Below are 15,637 nucleotides of genomic sequence, written 5' to 3' on the forward strand. Positions count from 1 at the left end.
AAATTACACATTTTCTTATAAATCTGCTCTTGAACCTGTCAACCAACTATGAGGTAGACTCTGATAGACTTAAACAAAAAGATGTTTATTCTGGGTTAAGACTGCAGCTGGGAACAAAGATTCAAGTAGCACTTGAATTGTGTTCTGGTCATTGAAGGGAGAGGGAAGGTTTTATGGTGGTGCCTAACGAAGGCAAAGAATAAGGAAAGGAATATCTTAACAAACTCCAGACCCAAGGTAGTCATGGGGTGAGGGTAGGTTGAAACAAGCCATTAAAACTTAGGAATACAGAAGATGACCTTGATGGGAATGACGTCTCTGTCCCATAATCTTATCATCTTCCTTGAGAAGACTTGCAGATGCATTGCAGGCATTTGATGAGTTCGAGAGTTCATTCTAAAGGAGGAATTGGTTCCTCTCTTCTTTGTCTGTCCAGCTCCATTTTAGTGTCTTAACATGAGAGACGCCATCTTTTTTCAATTCCACAAACCATAGAAAACAGAACAAACTGCATGCTTTATTACGGAACGTCTCAACATGCCACACCATTCATTCATCCACGCCATGTCAACATGAAGAGAACACTGGGATCTAAGCTGCTCTCTGCCACTGTTCATTGTTCCAAAATCATCTGTCAGCTTGAAGGTTGTTGAACTTCATTATAAAATGGCACATAAAGTTGTGAACTTCAACCCCAACACTCTCCCCTCATCATGATCCTCCTTATCATCAAATTGGAGTGTGGGTGGGTGCAATAAAGGAACGTCAACAAATAAAAGGCATAAACTGCAAGAGAAGCAAAAAATTTATTTGGGGAGTCTCAGAATTGCAATTCTAGGAGCACAGAATGAGGTAGAAACCCAAATAGTGTCCTGCGAAGGGGTAAAACGCAGGAACTTTTACAGGCAAAGAAAGGAGGTTGTATTACAAAGAATTTTAATTGGAGTTGGAGGCAGAGAGCTAGTCTTGGCTAAACATTGACTATTGATTCTATCGTCAGAAAGTCCATAATCCTCAGTTTGTGATCAGGATGTCCGTTCTGCTGACTTCTCAAACAATTGCTTATAAAACAATTGCCATTTTGGCCCAGTCCAAGGTTCAAGACAGCAAGGCAGTTTCTCTGGAAAGGTGGCTCTGACTCCATTTTAAAATGGCTCCCCTATAGTCAATTGTGACAAGAAGATGGTGATAAGGTTAAAAAGTGATTTAAATATGAAATGTAAAGCAACTTCTTCAAACTTGATGTTCAAATATAGTTTAAACTATAATATTTGGCAAAATCTTATGGTTACTTTTGATAATCTCTATTTAAGAATGGTAAATGCTTTATTCTACATTTCTACTTGACTTTTAGTTCATACCATAAAGAGTATATATCAAGGCAAACCAAAAATAACAAAGTTTCCCACAGAAACTTTCCCACAGAAATCATCCTCAATCTAACTTTGAATACGAAGACTGGCAAATGACAGATAAAAATGCTGGGTAGCGAGGATGCTTTTTCACAAGACACTTCATCAGTCATTTATCCCAGAGCACATAGCACCACAAGACTTTGAGAGGAACAGGTTGGACATTTTGTTAGAATTGACATTTTTCAAATACAGGAGCACTGACTATTACAGAACAGCTGATTAAATGCCAGTCCACAAGGGAAAAACAAAGAATTGTTTTTGGGAAATCTCCCCCCACCCACCATAGTCTTCCCCAGGGACAGGGCAGGGAGAACTGGCCTAGGTGTGCCCCTGGCAGCCCTGCCCTCCCACCTTCTCCACAAGTCTCTATCACAAGGAGGTAACAAGGGGGGGCGGGTCCCGTGGCGTAGTGGTTAAATTTGGCAAGCTCCACTTCAGCAGCCTGGGTTTGCGAGTTTGGATCCCAGGCATGGACCTACACCACTCTTCAGCCATGCTGTGGTGGCAACCCACATACAATATAGAGAAGGATTGGCACAGACGTTAGCTCAGGGCTAATCTTCCTCAACCAAAAAAAAGAGGAAGATTGGCGACAGATGTTAGCTCAGAGCAAATCTTCCTCAACAAAAAAAAAAAAGGAGGTAATAAGGAATTCCTTTTTGTTGAGTTCACCCCAAGAATAATTGTTTGCTCTGCATCATAATTACAGGGTTTGTTATTCAGAAGACCAATTCCAGGCAAGTAGCAGATATCTTCCAAGAAAAAACAATTTTTAAGTGATAATGCTCAAATATTTGTAGACATTGGCTGGTGAATTCAATAGCTATCTTCTTTTATTGATCTTCATTTGTTCTTATTAAGTTACACTTTATTTAGCACTGTTACATTTTCCTTGTTTTTACACACATTACTTGTAAGGAAGGTTTAGGACTAAGCATGAACCCTGACTCGGTAGGTAAATGGAAACCTGAGAAAACAATGGAAAGGCGAGGATTAAGTCTGACCCAGTAGAGGCTTCCAAAGTCTCTCTGGGAATTTATGAAAATTACAGCAGGCAAAACATCTCAAATAAAACTCCAGGCCCACAGAAAATCTTCCGGTTATAAATATTGGAACTTTATCTGCGGTTATTTTGTGTGCATGTTTTCATGCCAGGAGAAAAAACTCCAAAATACTGATAGCTGGAGTTCTGTTTTCTTATTAACCATATCTCCAGGAATAATCAGACTTTGCTGATTTTCAACCATTTACCGCCTTTTACACACGGCTGCTAAGATGCAACAGTGTCAGTGCAGAGCAGCTCCAGGTACACGTGTTTCCTTCTGAAGAGACCATGCACCTTGCTTCCTGCATATTGGGTATCCATGGAGACGGCGAAGAGTTGCCAAAGAAACGCTGCCTAGCATCCTCCCCATGCCAGCCTAAAAGGCCTCCTTCAAATGGAAACTGACATTTGAATTAAAGGGACAGGCATCTTTGTTCTATCCCAAAACACTGTGCAGCTTTGCATGGATGGCCTTCTCCTCACCATTCAGTGGCTGTGCATTGTTTAAAGGCAAGTGGGGCGGATTACTAACCTCTGAGAGGGAAATGAGGGGAAGAAACCGGGTCTGATGTTTCCTGCATAAGGTCCAGCGACCCCAGCGATACTCTTCTTATATATTTCTTTTTTTTTTTTTTTAAAGATTTTATTTATTTTATTTTTCCCCCCAAAGCCCCAGTGGATAGTTGTATGTCGTAGCTGCACATCCTTCTAGTTGCTGTATACGGGACTCGGCCTCAGGATGAACGGAGAAGTGGTGCCTCGATGCGCACCCGGGATCCGAACCCGGGCCACCAGCATCGCAGCGCGCGCACTTAACCACCAAGCCACAGGGCCGGCCCTTCTTATATATTTCTTACCTGATGATAAATGTTCTTGTAATCAAGGTCTGAAGATGTGTAAATCAGACAGGGAAAAATACACAGAGGAAGACGAGTGGCGTTTGAAACTGCATGCCCCAATTTATATCCCCAAATGACAAAAAGGATTGGGGGTGGGGGTGGGGGCCTGTAAGCAGGTTTACAATTCTACGATCGGGGCCTAAGGCACGTCCCAGTGAAATTAAAAACCTGGCTCCAGACAGTGGTCATCTGAAGAAAGCAGCATTTCATCTGAGGAGAGAAGGCTCTATAATACATTCTTTTTCCTGGATCCTTCTCACTAAGTCAGCTGAAGAATCTGTTCTTAAATGCAATCATAATTAAATTTTCTATCGTTCAAGGAATCCGGCCTTCAGGGATATAGGTTATTAATTCAGAATACGATAATTTAAAATCTCCAAATAAATATTGCCAAGTTTAAGGTTTTTAAAGTTTATTTATTTTAGTTCATAAAAAGGCACCCCCCTAACCCCACAGTCTTCATTCATGGCATTTTCATGACCGCATCCTGTTCTGTAGCTTCTTTTATCGCTCAAATTGTATCACGTTTTTTTGTGGAGCCCAGACAACTGAAAACAAACAGACTCACATCTGGGGAAATCAACAGACCAACGGCAGCAAAACACAGTAACATGAAATGGAAAAAAAATGTTTGTTACATGAGTGCAGCAACTTAAGAGAATCTCTCAGGAGCCGGGCTCACTGGCAGCGGCAGCTATGTTAGCATTTCTTTCTGCCTCAAGTTCAGAAACAAGCTGGACTATCTCGGGGTGACTGAATTTTCCTGCAAAGCAAAAGACAGGGAAAAAGATATTGACAATGTAAACTGCAGGCACCTCCAGGACCAGTTCAACTGACCCCATCTTATCAACAGGGTAATTAAGAGTTGTCTTTCAGGAACTGAGATCCTTGTCCAGTTCAGGCTGGTTGAGACCACCAACCCATCAATTGGGCCTGCGCAAATGCCTGCTAAGTGACCTTTTTGACATCAAGGAGCTGAAAACTCCACCCTCAGATCATGCTAACGTCGCCGTTTTGTGAACATGCTGCCTATGAAGAGGCATGAAGCTCGACTAGGCTTGCGCAGATCATCAATTACCTCACTTCTCCTAACCTCCAATCATCTATCTCCACACTTGGGACTGCCCTGCCCTTCATCCCATAAATTGTGCCCCACGCCCTGAACTGGGGAGACAGATCTGAGGGCACATGCCCCATCTCCTTGCAGATCAATCTCGCAAAATAAAGCTACATTTCCTAACTCAAAAGCTGATGCCGTAATAATTGGCGTTTTTTATGTGCATCAGGCAAGAGAACCCCAATTTTGTGCCATTAACAACAAGAGAACATGTCTATTTCTCCAGTTTGATCCCAGGGCTTGTCAGGGGCTCAGTTCTGGGATCTGACCCATACTCCACTCCATCGCAGAAGAACTTGATTCCAGGTCCTGGAGAGGGGCCAAAGGGGACCACTGGGAACTTATTCTCTGTCATTCCAGAAGTCACCGAATAAGGAACTGTTGATTAGGCAGTGCTAGGGGAAACTCCACCAGGCAATCTCTGAATCCCTCTACCAGGAATTATGGGGAAGCTCAGGTAGGACAGAACCCAGAGAGCAGACAACCTTTCTGCCCATTTCAAACCTGCAATTAATTAAGGGGAACAAAGCACCTACATATAAAAAGATTAGTAGGATGACCAGCGGGTCTCGGCTTTCCCAGGAGGCAAACAGAAATGCAAACGTCTCATGCAAACATCTTTATCCTGAAACCGGCTGATCTGTGCTGTCTTCTCTGCCCTCCCTGGATTTCCAACCAAGCTCTTCCCTATCTGAGGTCGACGGTGGCCAGCATGGGGAACATTAAACCCACCATCTCTTCCCTGACTGTCTTTTCTTGCCAGTCTTTTGTTGCTTACTGTTCATTCCACATTAAACTCTATTCCATTTAATCCGCATCCTCAACTTCTTCTCTGAATGTTCCCTTCACTTTCTTGCCCTGACACCTGGCTTGTCCTGAGGATACAGTTTCCCTGCAGCCCTCTCATGTAGTGGCCTTTTTCTCCCTCACAGGGCTTTTACCACTGGGCCTGGGCCTGTCCTCCATGCTCCTCGTTGCTTCCAGGCTGTCCTCTGCCCCACTCTGTAAAAGTCATGCTGTCAGACTATCCCACTGTGACACTGTGATTCATAATAAGAAATATATATTCAGTCTTCCTTTTAGCACAGAGTTTCTAAATCCCTTGGAATTTCCTAAGTGGTGAGAGGGATAGAGGTGTCTTTTGCTATGCTAATGAAGTGACTTTTGGAATGCCCCTAGGTCACCTATGGATGGGAGTGGTTGCCAGAGGAACCAACCCTGAGATGAGGGTTGGAACTTTCAATCCCACCCCTTGACCTCCAGGGAGAGGAGAGGAGCTGGAGGTTGAAACTTGCCAAGACCAATGATTTTAATCAATGTCTCTCCCTGTAATGAAACCTCCATAAAAACCCAAAAGGACTGGGTTTGGAGAGCTTCCTGTTGGTGAACATGCGGAAATCTGAGGAGAGTGGCGCTTGGAGAGAGCAGGGACCTTTCCCCATACCTTGCCCTATGTATCTCTTCCATCTGGCTGTTCCTGAGTTACATCCGTTTATAACAAACTGGTAATCTAGTTAAGAAAAATGTTTCCCTGAATTCTGTGAGCCGCTCTAGCAAATTAATGGAACCCAAGGAAGCAGTCTTGGGAACCTCTGATTTATAGCCATTTGGTCAGAACAGGTGACAACTTGGACTTGCAACTGGCATATGAAGTGTGTGTGTGTGTGTGTGTGTGTGTGTGTGTGTGTTTGTTGGGGGGGTGTCTTGTGAGACTGAGCCCTTAACCTGTAACCCAAGGAGGGGGTCGTTGGACCTTCAACATACACAGGTAACAACCTGGGCTTGCAATTGGCATCTGAAGTGGAGAGCAGTCTTGTGGGCCTGGGTGGAATCTGTGGTATCTGATGCTACCTCCCAGCAGATTCAGAATTGAGTTGAATTGTAGGACACCCAGCTGCTTGGTAATGTGGGGGAACCCCCCCCACACACACACATTGGAAATTGGGCGACCAGAACCACTTTAACCACTCACTACCCCTCCTGGTTGCAATCATCTATACAACTGCAAGTCTTCATGCCTGGAAAAAATGTAGTTTCAAGTTCATCATCACTCTCTTTACCACCACCCAATGTCAGTTCTTGATTTCAACGTCAGTTTTCATATACAGGATCCTTCCAATAGTCCAGCCTCTCCATTCTATCACCTCCTCTCTTATAGAAATCCTCTGTGTGCCCACCTCAGCCACTCCGCCCACAGGCACACCTGGAATTCATCACTACCAATGACCGTTACTGAGGATGAAATGCCCCCAACCACCTCTACTTGTGTGTTAGATCCCGACCCAGCAATTCATTCCCCTCCTTCTTTCCCTGATTATTTCTATCAGCATATAAACACGCTCTTTAAAATTCCACCTTAACAACAAACCAACCCTCACCTGACCAGGCCTCTCTTCCTAGCCTACAGCCCCACTTGTCTGCTCCCCTTTAAGCAAATTCTCAAAAAGATAGTTTATACTCACTGTCTCTCAAGCCTTTCCTCCCATCATCTCTTGAACACACGCCAATCAGGCTTTTATTACCATCTTTCGACCAAAACTACTCAATTAGCCCCACGCTGCTAAATCTGATAGCTACTCTTGAAACACTTTCTTCCTTCGGCTTTTGGGACATCTGATTCTCTTCCCCCAAATCGATTCTTCCCGTCTTCCCCATCTAATGGCCACTCCATTCTTCCAGTTGCCCAGGCCAAAATTCTTGGACTCCTCATTCAAAATACATCCAGAATCTGACCACTTCTTACTTCCTCTACCACTACTACCCTGGTCCAAACCACCATCTTTCTCACCAGGATGCTGCAATAGCCCCCAACTGGTCTCCCTGCTTCCAAGCCAAGTGATCCTTTCAAAACACAAGCCAGGTTATGTCGGTTCTGTGCTCCACAGGCTCCAAGGATTCCTCATCTCACTAGGCACAAGCCAACGTCCTAGGCTGGCCTCAAGGCCCTACGGGCCTCAGCCCACTTCTCTCGGCTCATCTCCCACCCTCTCCTCTCACCCACCTCCACTAGCCACACTGGCCTCCATGCTGTCCCTCAACACACAAGGCTTCAAAAAGAAAAGAGAGAAAAAGAGCACTAAGTTATGACCGAATTAGAGAAATAAGAATATAAGTGTTATCAAACTAAAGTCCTTAAGTCCTCTTCAAAATCCTCCTAGTGGTCGCAGTCTACATCATCATCTCTAATTAAACTCGTTTCTTTCTTTTCCTTCAGGCATTAGTTATTGAAATAAGTAAGACACTACTTCCTATATCAGTTATATTATTTTTATTTATTAATTTCCTTTTTTTGTGTGTGTGTGAGGGAGATCAGTCCTGAGCTAACATCCGATGCCAATCCTCCTCTTTTTGCCAAGGAAGGTTGGCCCTGGGCTAACATCCATGACCATCTTCCTCTACTTTATATGGGACGCTGCCACAGCACGGCTTGACAAGCAGTGCGCCAGTGCGCGCCTGGGATCCGAACCTGCAAACCCCGGGCCGCCGAAGCAGAGCATGAGCACTTAACCCCTAGGCCACCGGGCCAGCCCCCATTAATTTCTTTATAGAAGCAGTGCACCAGAGTGGAAAATGCAGTGAATTTTAACTTCAACTCAAGGCTCAAGGTTTTTTATTTTTCCTAGGCTCAAGTTTCTTCCTCAATAAAATGTGGAGTTTAAACTAGATGACCCTTCCAGCTCCCACATTTTTTATCCTACTAGTACTCTTATGTTTCATTTTCTATTTTTCATTGTGAAAGTTATGAGATAGAAGATAATAGTGTGTAAAACACACAGAACCACAAAAAAATGACTTGTATTTTAAGTGAAATGTGCTATCCTAGAACCCAATCATTGCTTATAATACAGGTTGGCAAACCTTTTCTGTAAAGAGCCAGGTAGTAAGTATCTTAGGCTTTGTGGGTTATATGGTCTCTGTCGCAACTACTCAACTCTGCTGTCGTAGTGTAGAAGCAGCATAGACGATACACAAAGAATGGGCGTGGCCGTTCCAATAAAACATTATTTACACAAAGCAGGCCAACTTGGCTGATGGGCCATAGTTTGCTGATTTATAATGTTATTCTAATTAACTAACATCCAACATTTTTGAGCACTGCCTATACCTATCAAAGATGGATGAGACAAAGCTGGTCTTGGCCCTCAAATGGCTTACTATGGGGTAGGGTGAGCATATGGGGTTTTGGGAAGAGGACCCATTAGAGAGGAACATCACTAAGCAGAATGCAAGTCAGACAGTAACAGCAGTATGGTGAGCTCTAGACCAAAGAACACTTAATTTGGACAAAGAGGATTAGGAAAGCAGACCAGAAAGATGAGTGGCCTTAGACTGCAGAGATTTTTCAGGCCACTCCAAAGTGTCAGGATTTTATTTTTCAGAAAGAGGAAAGCCATAAAAGTTTTTAAAACACAGATGTGATGATACCTATATCTACAAAGAAAGAAAGAAATGAGACGTGCAAGATGAACTAGCCAGCCTGGCAGGTTAAGTTAGGAGGTTATAACAGCAGTCCGACACAGAAATAATGGAGGCCTTGTCTAGAGCAGAGGTAGTGCCGCTGGAAAAGAGAGAAGGAAAATTGAATCAACTTCATTATAGTGCAAATCATATTTTGGAGCATTGTCTGTGAGCTGGGACCTTCCTCCATTTGGTAAGGCCGCTTGAGGGTCCTGAGAGGCCCCGGAAAGGCTATCTCTAACAGCTCTCTCAGGGGAGACAGAGGCTGAGCTGAACCTGAAGAGCCCCTAGCCAAGAGAGATGGAGTTTTATTCCAAGGAGCAACATGAACAGCAGCCATCACTGATACAGTCTACTTAGCTCCTCAATCTAGAAACTATATCAAAATGAAGCTGGGTAAGGCTTACTGCCAGGTGTTATTCTGAGCACTTCACATGAATTGGCCCACTACATCCTCAAACAACTCTATAAAGCAGATTCTGTAATTATCCTCATTTTAAAGATAAGGAGACTAAAGCCTAGAGAGGTTGAGTAATTTACTGGGGGTTACACAGATTGTTATGTGGTGGAACCAGGATCCAAACCCAAGCAGTGTGACTCCAGGTCTGTGCTATGAAGTGCTGTAATGAGGGTGACTTCGGCCGTTTGGGGTTTTCCTTTCTTAAACCTCTACTTCTACCTCCATCTCACATGACCTTACATCTATAAAGCACTTACAGACTACAAAGCACTTTCACATACATCATCCCTCTCGAATCTTAAAACCAACCCATGACTTAAGTAGGATGAGTATTAAGATTTCCATGTTTCAGGGAGGACACAGATTCCGAGAGGTCAGGAGACTGACTGCCCAGGTGCACACTGCGAGCAGGTGGCAGAGGCAGAATGTCAACCTGGTGCTCCAACTCCAGGACGGCAATGCTCTCATGCACCAGGCTGCCTCTCACCACAAATCCCACCATTTTGTTTTTAGATGCTCCATATGAAAGGGTCAGAAGAGGGTAACAACGGTGGATTTCACTAATACACGTTTGTTTCTACACTAGGAGTAAGTCCAACTAAAACGGCCGCTTGTTGAAAGTAGCATTGAGTACCTGCTGTGGAATCATAGAAGTCCTGCAGTCTCCCAGGCTTGTTCTCAAGGTCTTCATATTCAGATGCCTGAAGAATCATCTCACATTGGTCCAGCTGCTTCACAAATCTGGCTTCTGCACTAGATTGGGTCTCGTACTCCTAAGTAAAGGGACAAGTAAAGCAGCATGAGGAAGGCTGCATGATAGGGTATTCAGGAAAACTGAGTCTGGTGCGTGAAATCAGAGTGACAGCTAAAAGCACATTCTGTACTGGCCACATTTCTCCCCTGTATACAAACCCTTCACAGAGATGCTTCGCCTGTAATCTCACAGTTTAACACCAGAGCTCCAGGCAAGAAGGATGTGCCCACAATCTCATACATTCCCCCAGATGCCTTGAAGTCTCATTTGTTCATGTTGACACTTCCAAGCATTTTTCTTCCTGTTTAGCATCTTGTCTTCAAGATCATTATTCTTTAATCCACCTGAGTGGTTTAGGCCTTTTTAACTTCAAGCTAATATTTAACTTATTCTTCTCAAATTATTTCCTTCTCCATTTAACGTCAGGTTTCCTTTTTTTTTTTTTTTTTGGTGAGGAATATAGGCCCTGAGCTAACGTCTGTGCCAATCTTCCTCTATTTTTGTATGTGGGACATTGCCACAGCATGGCTCTATGAGTGGTGTGTAGGTCCGCGCCAGGGATCCGAACCTGCAAACCCCAGGCTGCCAAAGCGGAGCGTGAGAACTTAACCACTACACCACCGGGCCAGCCCCTCCTTTTCCTTTTTAAGTGAATTGCTAGCTTCCTCATTTTAATTTTGGTTGCCATTTTACACTGGGAATCTCTGTCCTCGCTTTCCCAATAGGAAGATTTAACCAGGTCCCTCCAGGTTGACTCTTGAGGATACAGTCAGGATCTGTGAATTTTACATGCACTGGTGTGTGTGCACATGTTGGTGGCAGGGACATGGTGAAGCTGGTGGACGGGGAGCAGCTTTTTACCTTTCCTCTTCCCATTTGTCCCTCCCTCCTCAGCACAGACCTGAAACAAGAAACTCGAGGAGGTCTGCTTCTTAGAGCATGACACGCATCATACAACCACAAGTCCCAATAATACCATCTAGACTCATTCTTCTATTCAGACCACAGTGTTCCCAACTGGCTTCCTTGCAAAGTTCTCATTTGTAATTCCACCCCAGATGTGTTCAGGTAATGAACTTGTCATGCTTCCTTGGCAGGCTGACGTGATGTGAATCACTGAAGGTATCTTGGTTTTTATTAGATGCCTTATTGTTATAAAGGCAGCTATTTGGATTTTGATAGAGCTTTAAATTGTACAGGGAAATCATTCTAATATAAAACCAAATAGATTTTGTTTTATTTCAAAGGAACTTAAAAATAATCTCATTTTATTTAAATGTTTATTCACATTTATAGTTATATATTTATATTTAATAAGTTCATTATTTAACAAAAAAGAAATGGAATACTCCAAGCATAGGGGTCCAGAATTTTTCTCTGTGAAAAGTGATAAAAAAGGTTTCAAGAGCATTAGGAAATATGGCACATTTTGTAATAAACTCTGGTGAATTACACATTCCTTTTAAAAATATAAATTGTGTTTTCTCTCAAAAAATAATGGTTCAGGCGTTCCCCAATTTCACTTTCCAACAAGGAGGCCAGGCAGGAAGAATACTGCAGACAAAGCTCTAGAGGCGACAAGGAACCATGGCACCCTTGGGGAACTCGCTGCAAGTAGTTCCTGCAAGACAGGATGGAGAATTGCAAGAAGGAAGAGGAGACAGAAGAGGCTGATGATGGAGGAAGAGCCAGCCCCTGAGAGGCCCTGTGGTTTATGCTAAGGGGTCTCAGCTCACCCTGCAGCTACTGGACATCACTGAAAGGTTTCAAGCAAGAAGGGTCATGATCAGATTTGCATTTTAAAAAGATCATTCTAGCTCCAGTGTGGAAAATGGTTAGACTGGAAGCAGAAAAATCAGGTTCTGAGACTTTGTACAGCACTAAGAAAGAAGTTATGAGAATCTGGTCTGGCCTAATATCACGGCAATGAAGATGGGGAGAAGTGGGCAGATTTGAGAAATGTTAAGGATGAAAAAGTGAACCAAAATGTAAAAGTGAATGAAAGAGAGAGCTGAAAATGACCTCCTAGTTTCTGGCTTGGGTAACAAAAGAGGGAACCAAAGAGAAGAAATAGACCAAAAAACTGACAGAGCAGAGAAACAGCAAAACTGAAACCTCATGGATGACATTTATAACAGAACTGAGGAACATAACATTACCATGAGCCGCAAAATAGACACGAGTGGGGGCAAATCACCGCCAGCCATAAGGCCTGCATGCGATCAGCGTCTGTCTGGAGCAACAGGGTGTCTGATGGACCCGAGAATAGGAGAATCTCAAAATAGCCAACGGGTGCTCATAGAATTCTCAAATTTTAACAGAGGCCAACACCAGGAAAGATCTTGTCTGCTCCAATAGCAGATGATACAACCCCAGCCCTGGTGAATTCACCATTCTAACCTCCTGGGGTTGCCTTCCAGGACAGGGCCCCACACGAGGAGAAACTACTGGGAGTGGAATCAAAATTAAGTGGGATAAGGATAACAGATGAGGAAAAGAAAAAGTCCAGATAAAAGTGGGGAAGGGGAGGGCCGGCGCCATGGCTTTGCGGTTAAATGCGTGCGCTCCACTGCTGGCGGCCTGGGTTCAGATCCCGGGCGTGCACCGACGCACCGCTTCTCCGGCCACGCTGAGGCTGCGTCCCCCATACAGCAACTGGAAAGATGTGCAGCTATGACATACAACTATCTACTGGGGCTTTGGCGGAAAAAGTAAATAAATAAATAAAATTATTTAAAAAAAAAAAAAGTGGGGAAGGGGAGGGGCCAGCCTGGTGGCGCAAGCAGTTAAGTGTGTGTGCTCCGCTGCTGCGGCAGCCCAGGGTTCACCAGTTCGGATCCTGGGCGTGCCAACGCACTGCTTGGCAAGCCATGCTGTGGCAGCGTCCCATATAAAGTGGAGGAAGATGGGCACAGATGTTAGCCCAGGGCCAGTCTTCCTCAGCAAAAATAGAGGAGGATTGGCAGATGTTAGCACAGGGCTGATCTCCTCACAAAAAAATAGGGGGAAAAAAAGAAGTGGGGAAGGGGAAAGAAGCCAGGAAATCTCTGAAAACAAGCCGCCATATTTTTTTAATACTACATTAAAAAAAAAAACAGAAGAGGAAGCTCTGTAAAGTTAAAGCTATCTGAACCAAGTTTCCTTCCAAAAGTTCAGCAAAACTAACTGCAAATCAAAATGAGCAACAGAAAAAGTACAGAGGTCAGATCCATACAAATTTACCATAAGATAAAGAGAATAAGGAAAAGATCTCTACAAACAACTCACATCAGAAAGACACTGTCAAATTTTTTTAAAAAGAACCAAATCTACAACAAACTATTTCAAAAAGAACTGAAAGATATCAAGAAAATGATAAGACACGAAAGAACAATATACAAAGAATTAGAAATAAAAGAAAAAGTCATTTTAGAAATGAAAGCTAAGCAATAAGAAACAGAGGGTAACTAAACATGATGAATAATGCCTTAAGAGAAATAGAAATTGAAAAGGAGGTTAAGTTTAAAAGTCAAAAAGAAATGAAGAAGATATAAAGGATTTGAGAGAAGGTGACAAATATTGAAGATAGGCAAAGAAGAATCAACATAGAGATATATAAGAGTCTTGGGGAAAAAAAAGAAAACAAAAGCAAAAGGAAAAATTATATTCAAGAAAATTTTCTTGAAAGATGTTCAACATCACTAATTGTTAGGGAAATGCAAATCAAAACTAAAATGAGACATCATCTCACTCCCATCAGAATGGCTATTATTAAAAAGACAAGAAATAACAAGTGTTGGCGAAGATGTGGAGAAAAGGGAACCCTTGTAACACTGCTGGTGGGAACGTAAATTGGTGCAGCCACTATGGAAAACAGTATGGAGATCCCTCAAAAAATTAAAACTAAGGGCCAGCCTGGTGGTGTAGCAGTTAAGTTCATGTGCTCCACTTTGTCGTCCCAGGGTTCGCGGGTTCAGATCCCAAGCATGGATCAATGCACCACTTATCAAGCCGTGCTATGGTGGCATCCCATACAAAGTAGAGGAAGACGGGCACAGATGTTAGCCCAGGGCCAATCTTCCTCAGCAAAAAGAGGAGGATTGGCAACAGATGTTAGCTCAGGGCTATTCTTCCTCACACACACACACACAAAAATTAAAAATAGAACTACCATATGATCTAGCAATTCCACTTCTGGTTATTTATCCAAAGAACACCAAAACACAAATTCAAAAAGATATATGCACCCCTATGTTCACTGCAGCATTATTCACAATAGCCAAAACTTGGAAACAACCTAAGAGCCCATCAATGGATGAATGGATAAAGAAGATGTGGTATATACACACAATGGAATGCTACTCAGCCATAAGAAAGATGAAATCTTGCCATTTTTGACAACGTGGATGGACCCTGAGGGTATTACGCTCAGCAAAATAAGTCAGACAGAGAAAGATAAATACTGTATGATTTCACTCATATGTGGAAGATAAACAAACAAACACATGGATACAGAGAACAGATTGGTGGTTACCATGAGGGGAAGGGAGTGGGAGGAGGGTGAAAGGGGTAAAGGGGCACAAAACAGTGATGGATGGAAACTAGACTTTTGGTGGTGAACACGATGTAGTCTATACAGAAGTAGAAATGTAATGATGTACACCTAAAATTTATATAATGTTATAAATCAATGTTACCCCAGTGAAAAGTAAAAAATAAATTAAAAAAAAGAAAATTTTCTTGAAATTAAAAAATTAAAAAAAAATTTTTTTCAGTATATATTGAAAATGCACAATAAGTATCTTAGGATATTAACCCAGAATGACCAAAAACAAGACACATTCTAATAAAACTAATAGATTTAAAAGAAAAAAAAATCCTTTGGACACCTATGCAAAAGAAAGAGCATCTGACATATAAGGAAAATAAAATTATGATCAGATATTGACAGCAATGCTTTATGACGGAAGAAAATGGGAATAACATATTTAAGATATTCAAGGAAAGAAACGAGAAGCCAAGGATTTCACAGCAAGCGAAACTGACATTTAAGTATAAAGAACACAGGGGAACTATTATAAACATGCAAGATTTAGGGAATATTGTCTTGAAGAACCTACTAGAGAACAAGTTTCAGACAACCCAAGTGACTGGGGAGAGACTGACATCAGGACCGGTGGTGAGCATCAACTAGGCAATTACTGTAGAACTAAGATTAAATGAGGTTCAAAAGAGAGAGGTCACAGCATGTAATGGTTAAATGTTTTGACAGTATAGATACAGTACAACTATTTTAAAAATAGGGGGAGAAAGGAGATAGCACAGGCAAAACAATTTTTTAAACTGTTTTCAGTAATCAGAATTGACGATGGTGGTATATACAATTGTTACTCTGAGATGCGTACCTGTGTAAAGAAGGATAAAGCCTACATAACCAGGGTTCCTGGTATAGAATATGACCTAGAATAGAAAAAGTTAAATAAAAGCCGTGCAGTACTGGATCTGAATTG

The 15,637-nt window shown here is 42.6% G+C and overlaps 1 protein-coding gene across 4 annotated transcripts in view; it reads right to left on the bottom strand.

The window, feature by feature from the left end:
• Nucleotides 1–787: 787 nt before the first annotated feature.
• Nucleotides 788–15,637, bottom strand: part of HDDC2 (HD domain containing 2) — a 32,411-nt gene continuing 17,561 nt past the window's right edge. For 2 of the 4 annotated variants that reach the window (XM_087444047.1, XM_004422286.3), the window contains 2 exons: nucleotides 10,029–10,167; nucleotides 3,755–4,122 (listed from right to left, as the gene is read on the bottom strand). In XM_087444047.1, the coding sequence (XP_087300173.1) occupies nucleotides 4,025–4,122; nucleotides 10,029–10,167 (237 nt within the window). In that variant the 3' untranslated portion in view covers nucleotides 3,755–4,024. The other 2 variants (XM_087444050.1, XM_087444049.1) reach the window with 2 other exon arrangements.

This window comes from Ceratotherium simum, chromosome 19 (genome assembly GCF_057802395.1).
Source record: "Ceratotherium simum simum isolate JZ-2026a chromosome 19, ASM5780239v1, whole genome shotgun sequence".
In the NCBI taxonomy this organism is placed as follows: Eukaryota; Metazoa; Chordata; class Mammalia; order Perissodactyla; family Rhinocerotidae; genus Ceratotherium; species Ceratotherium simum.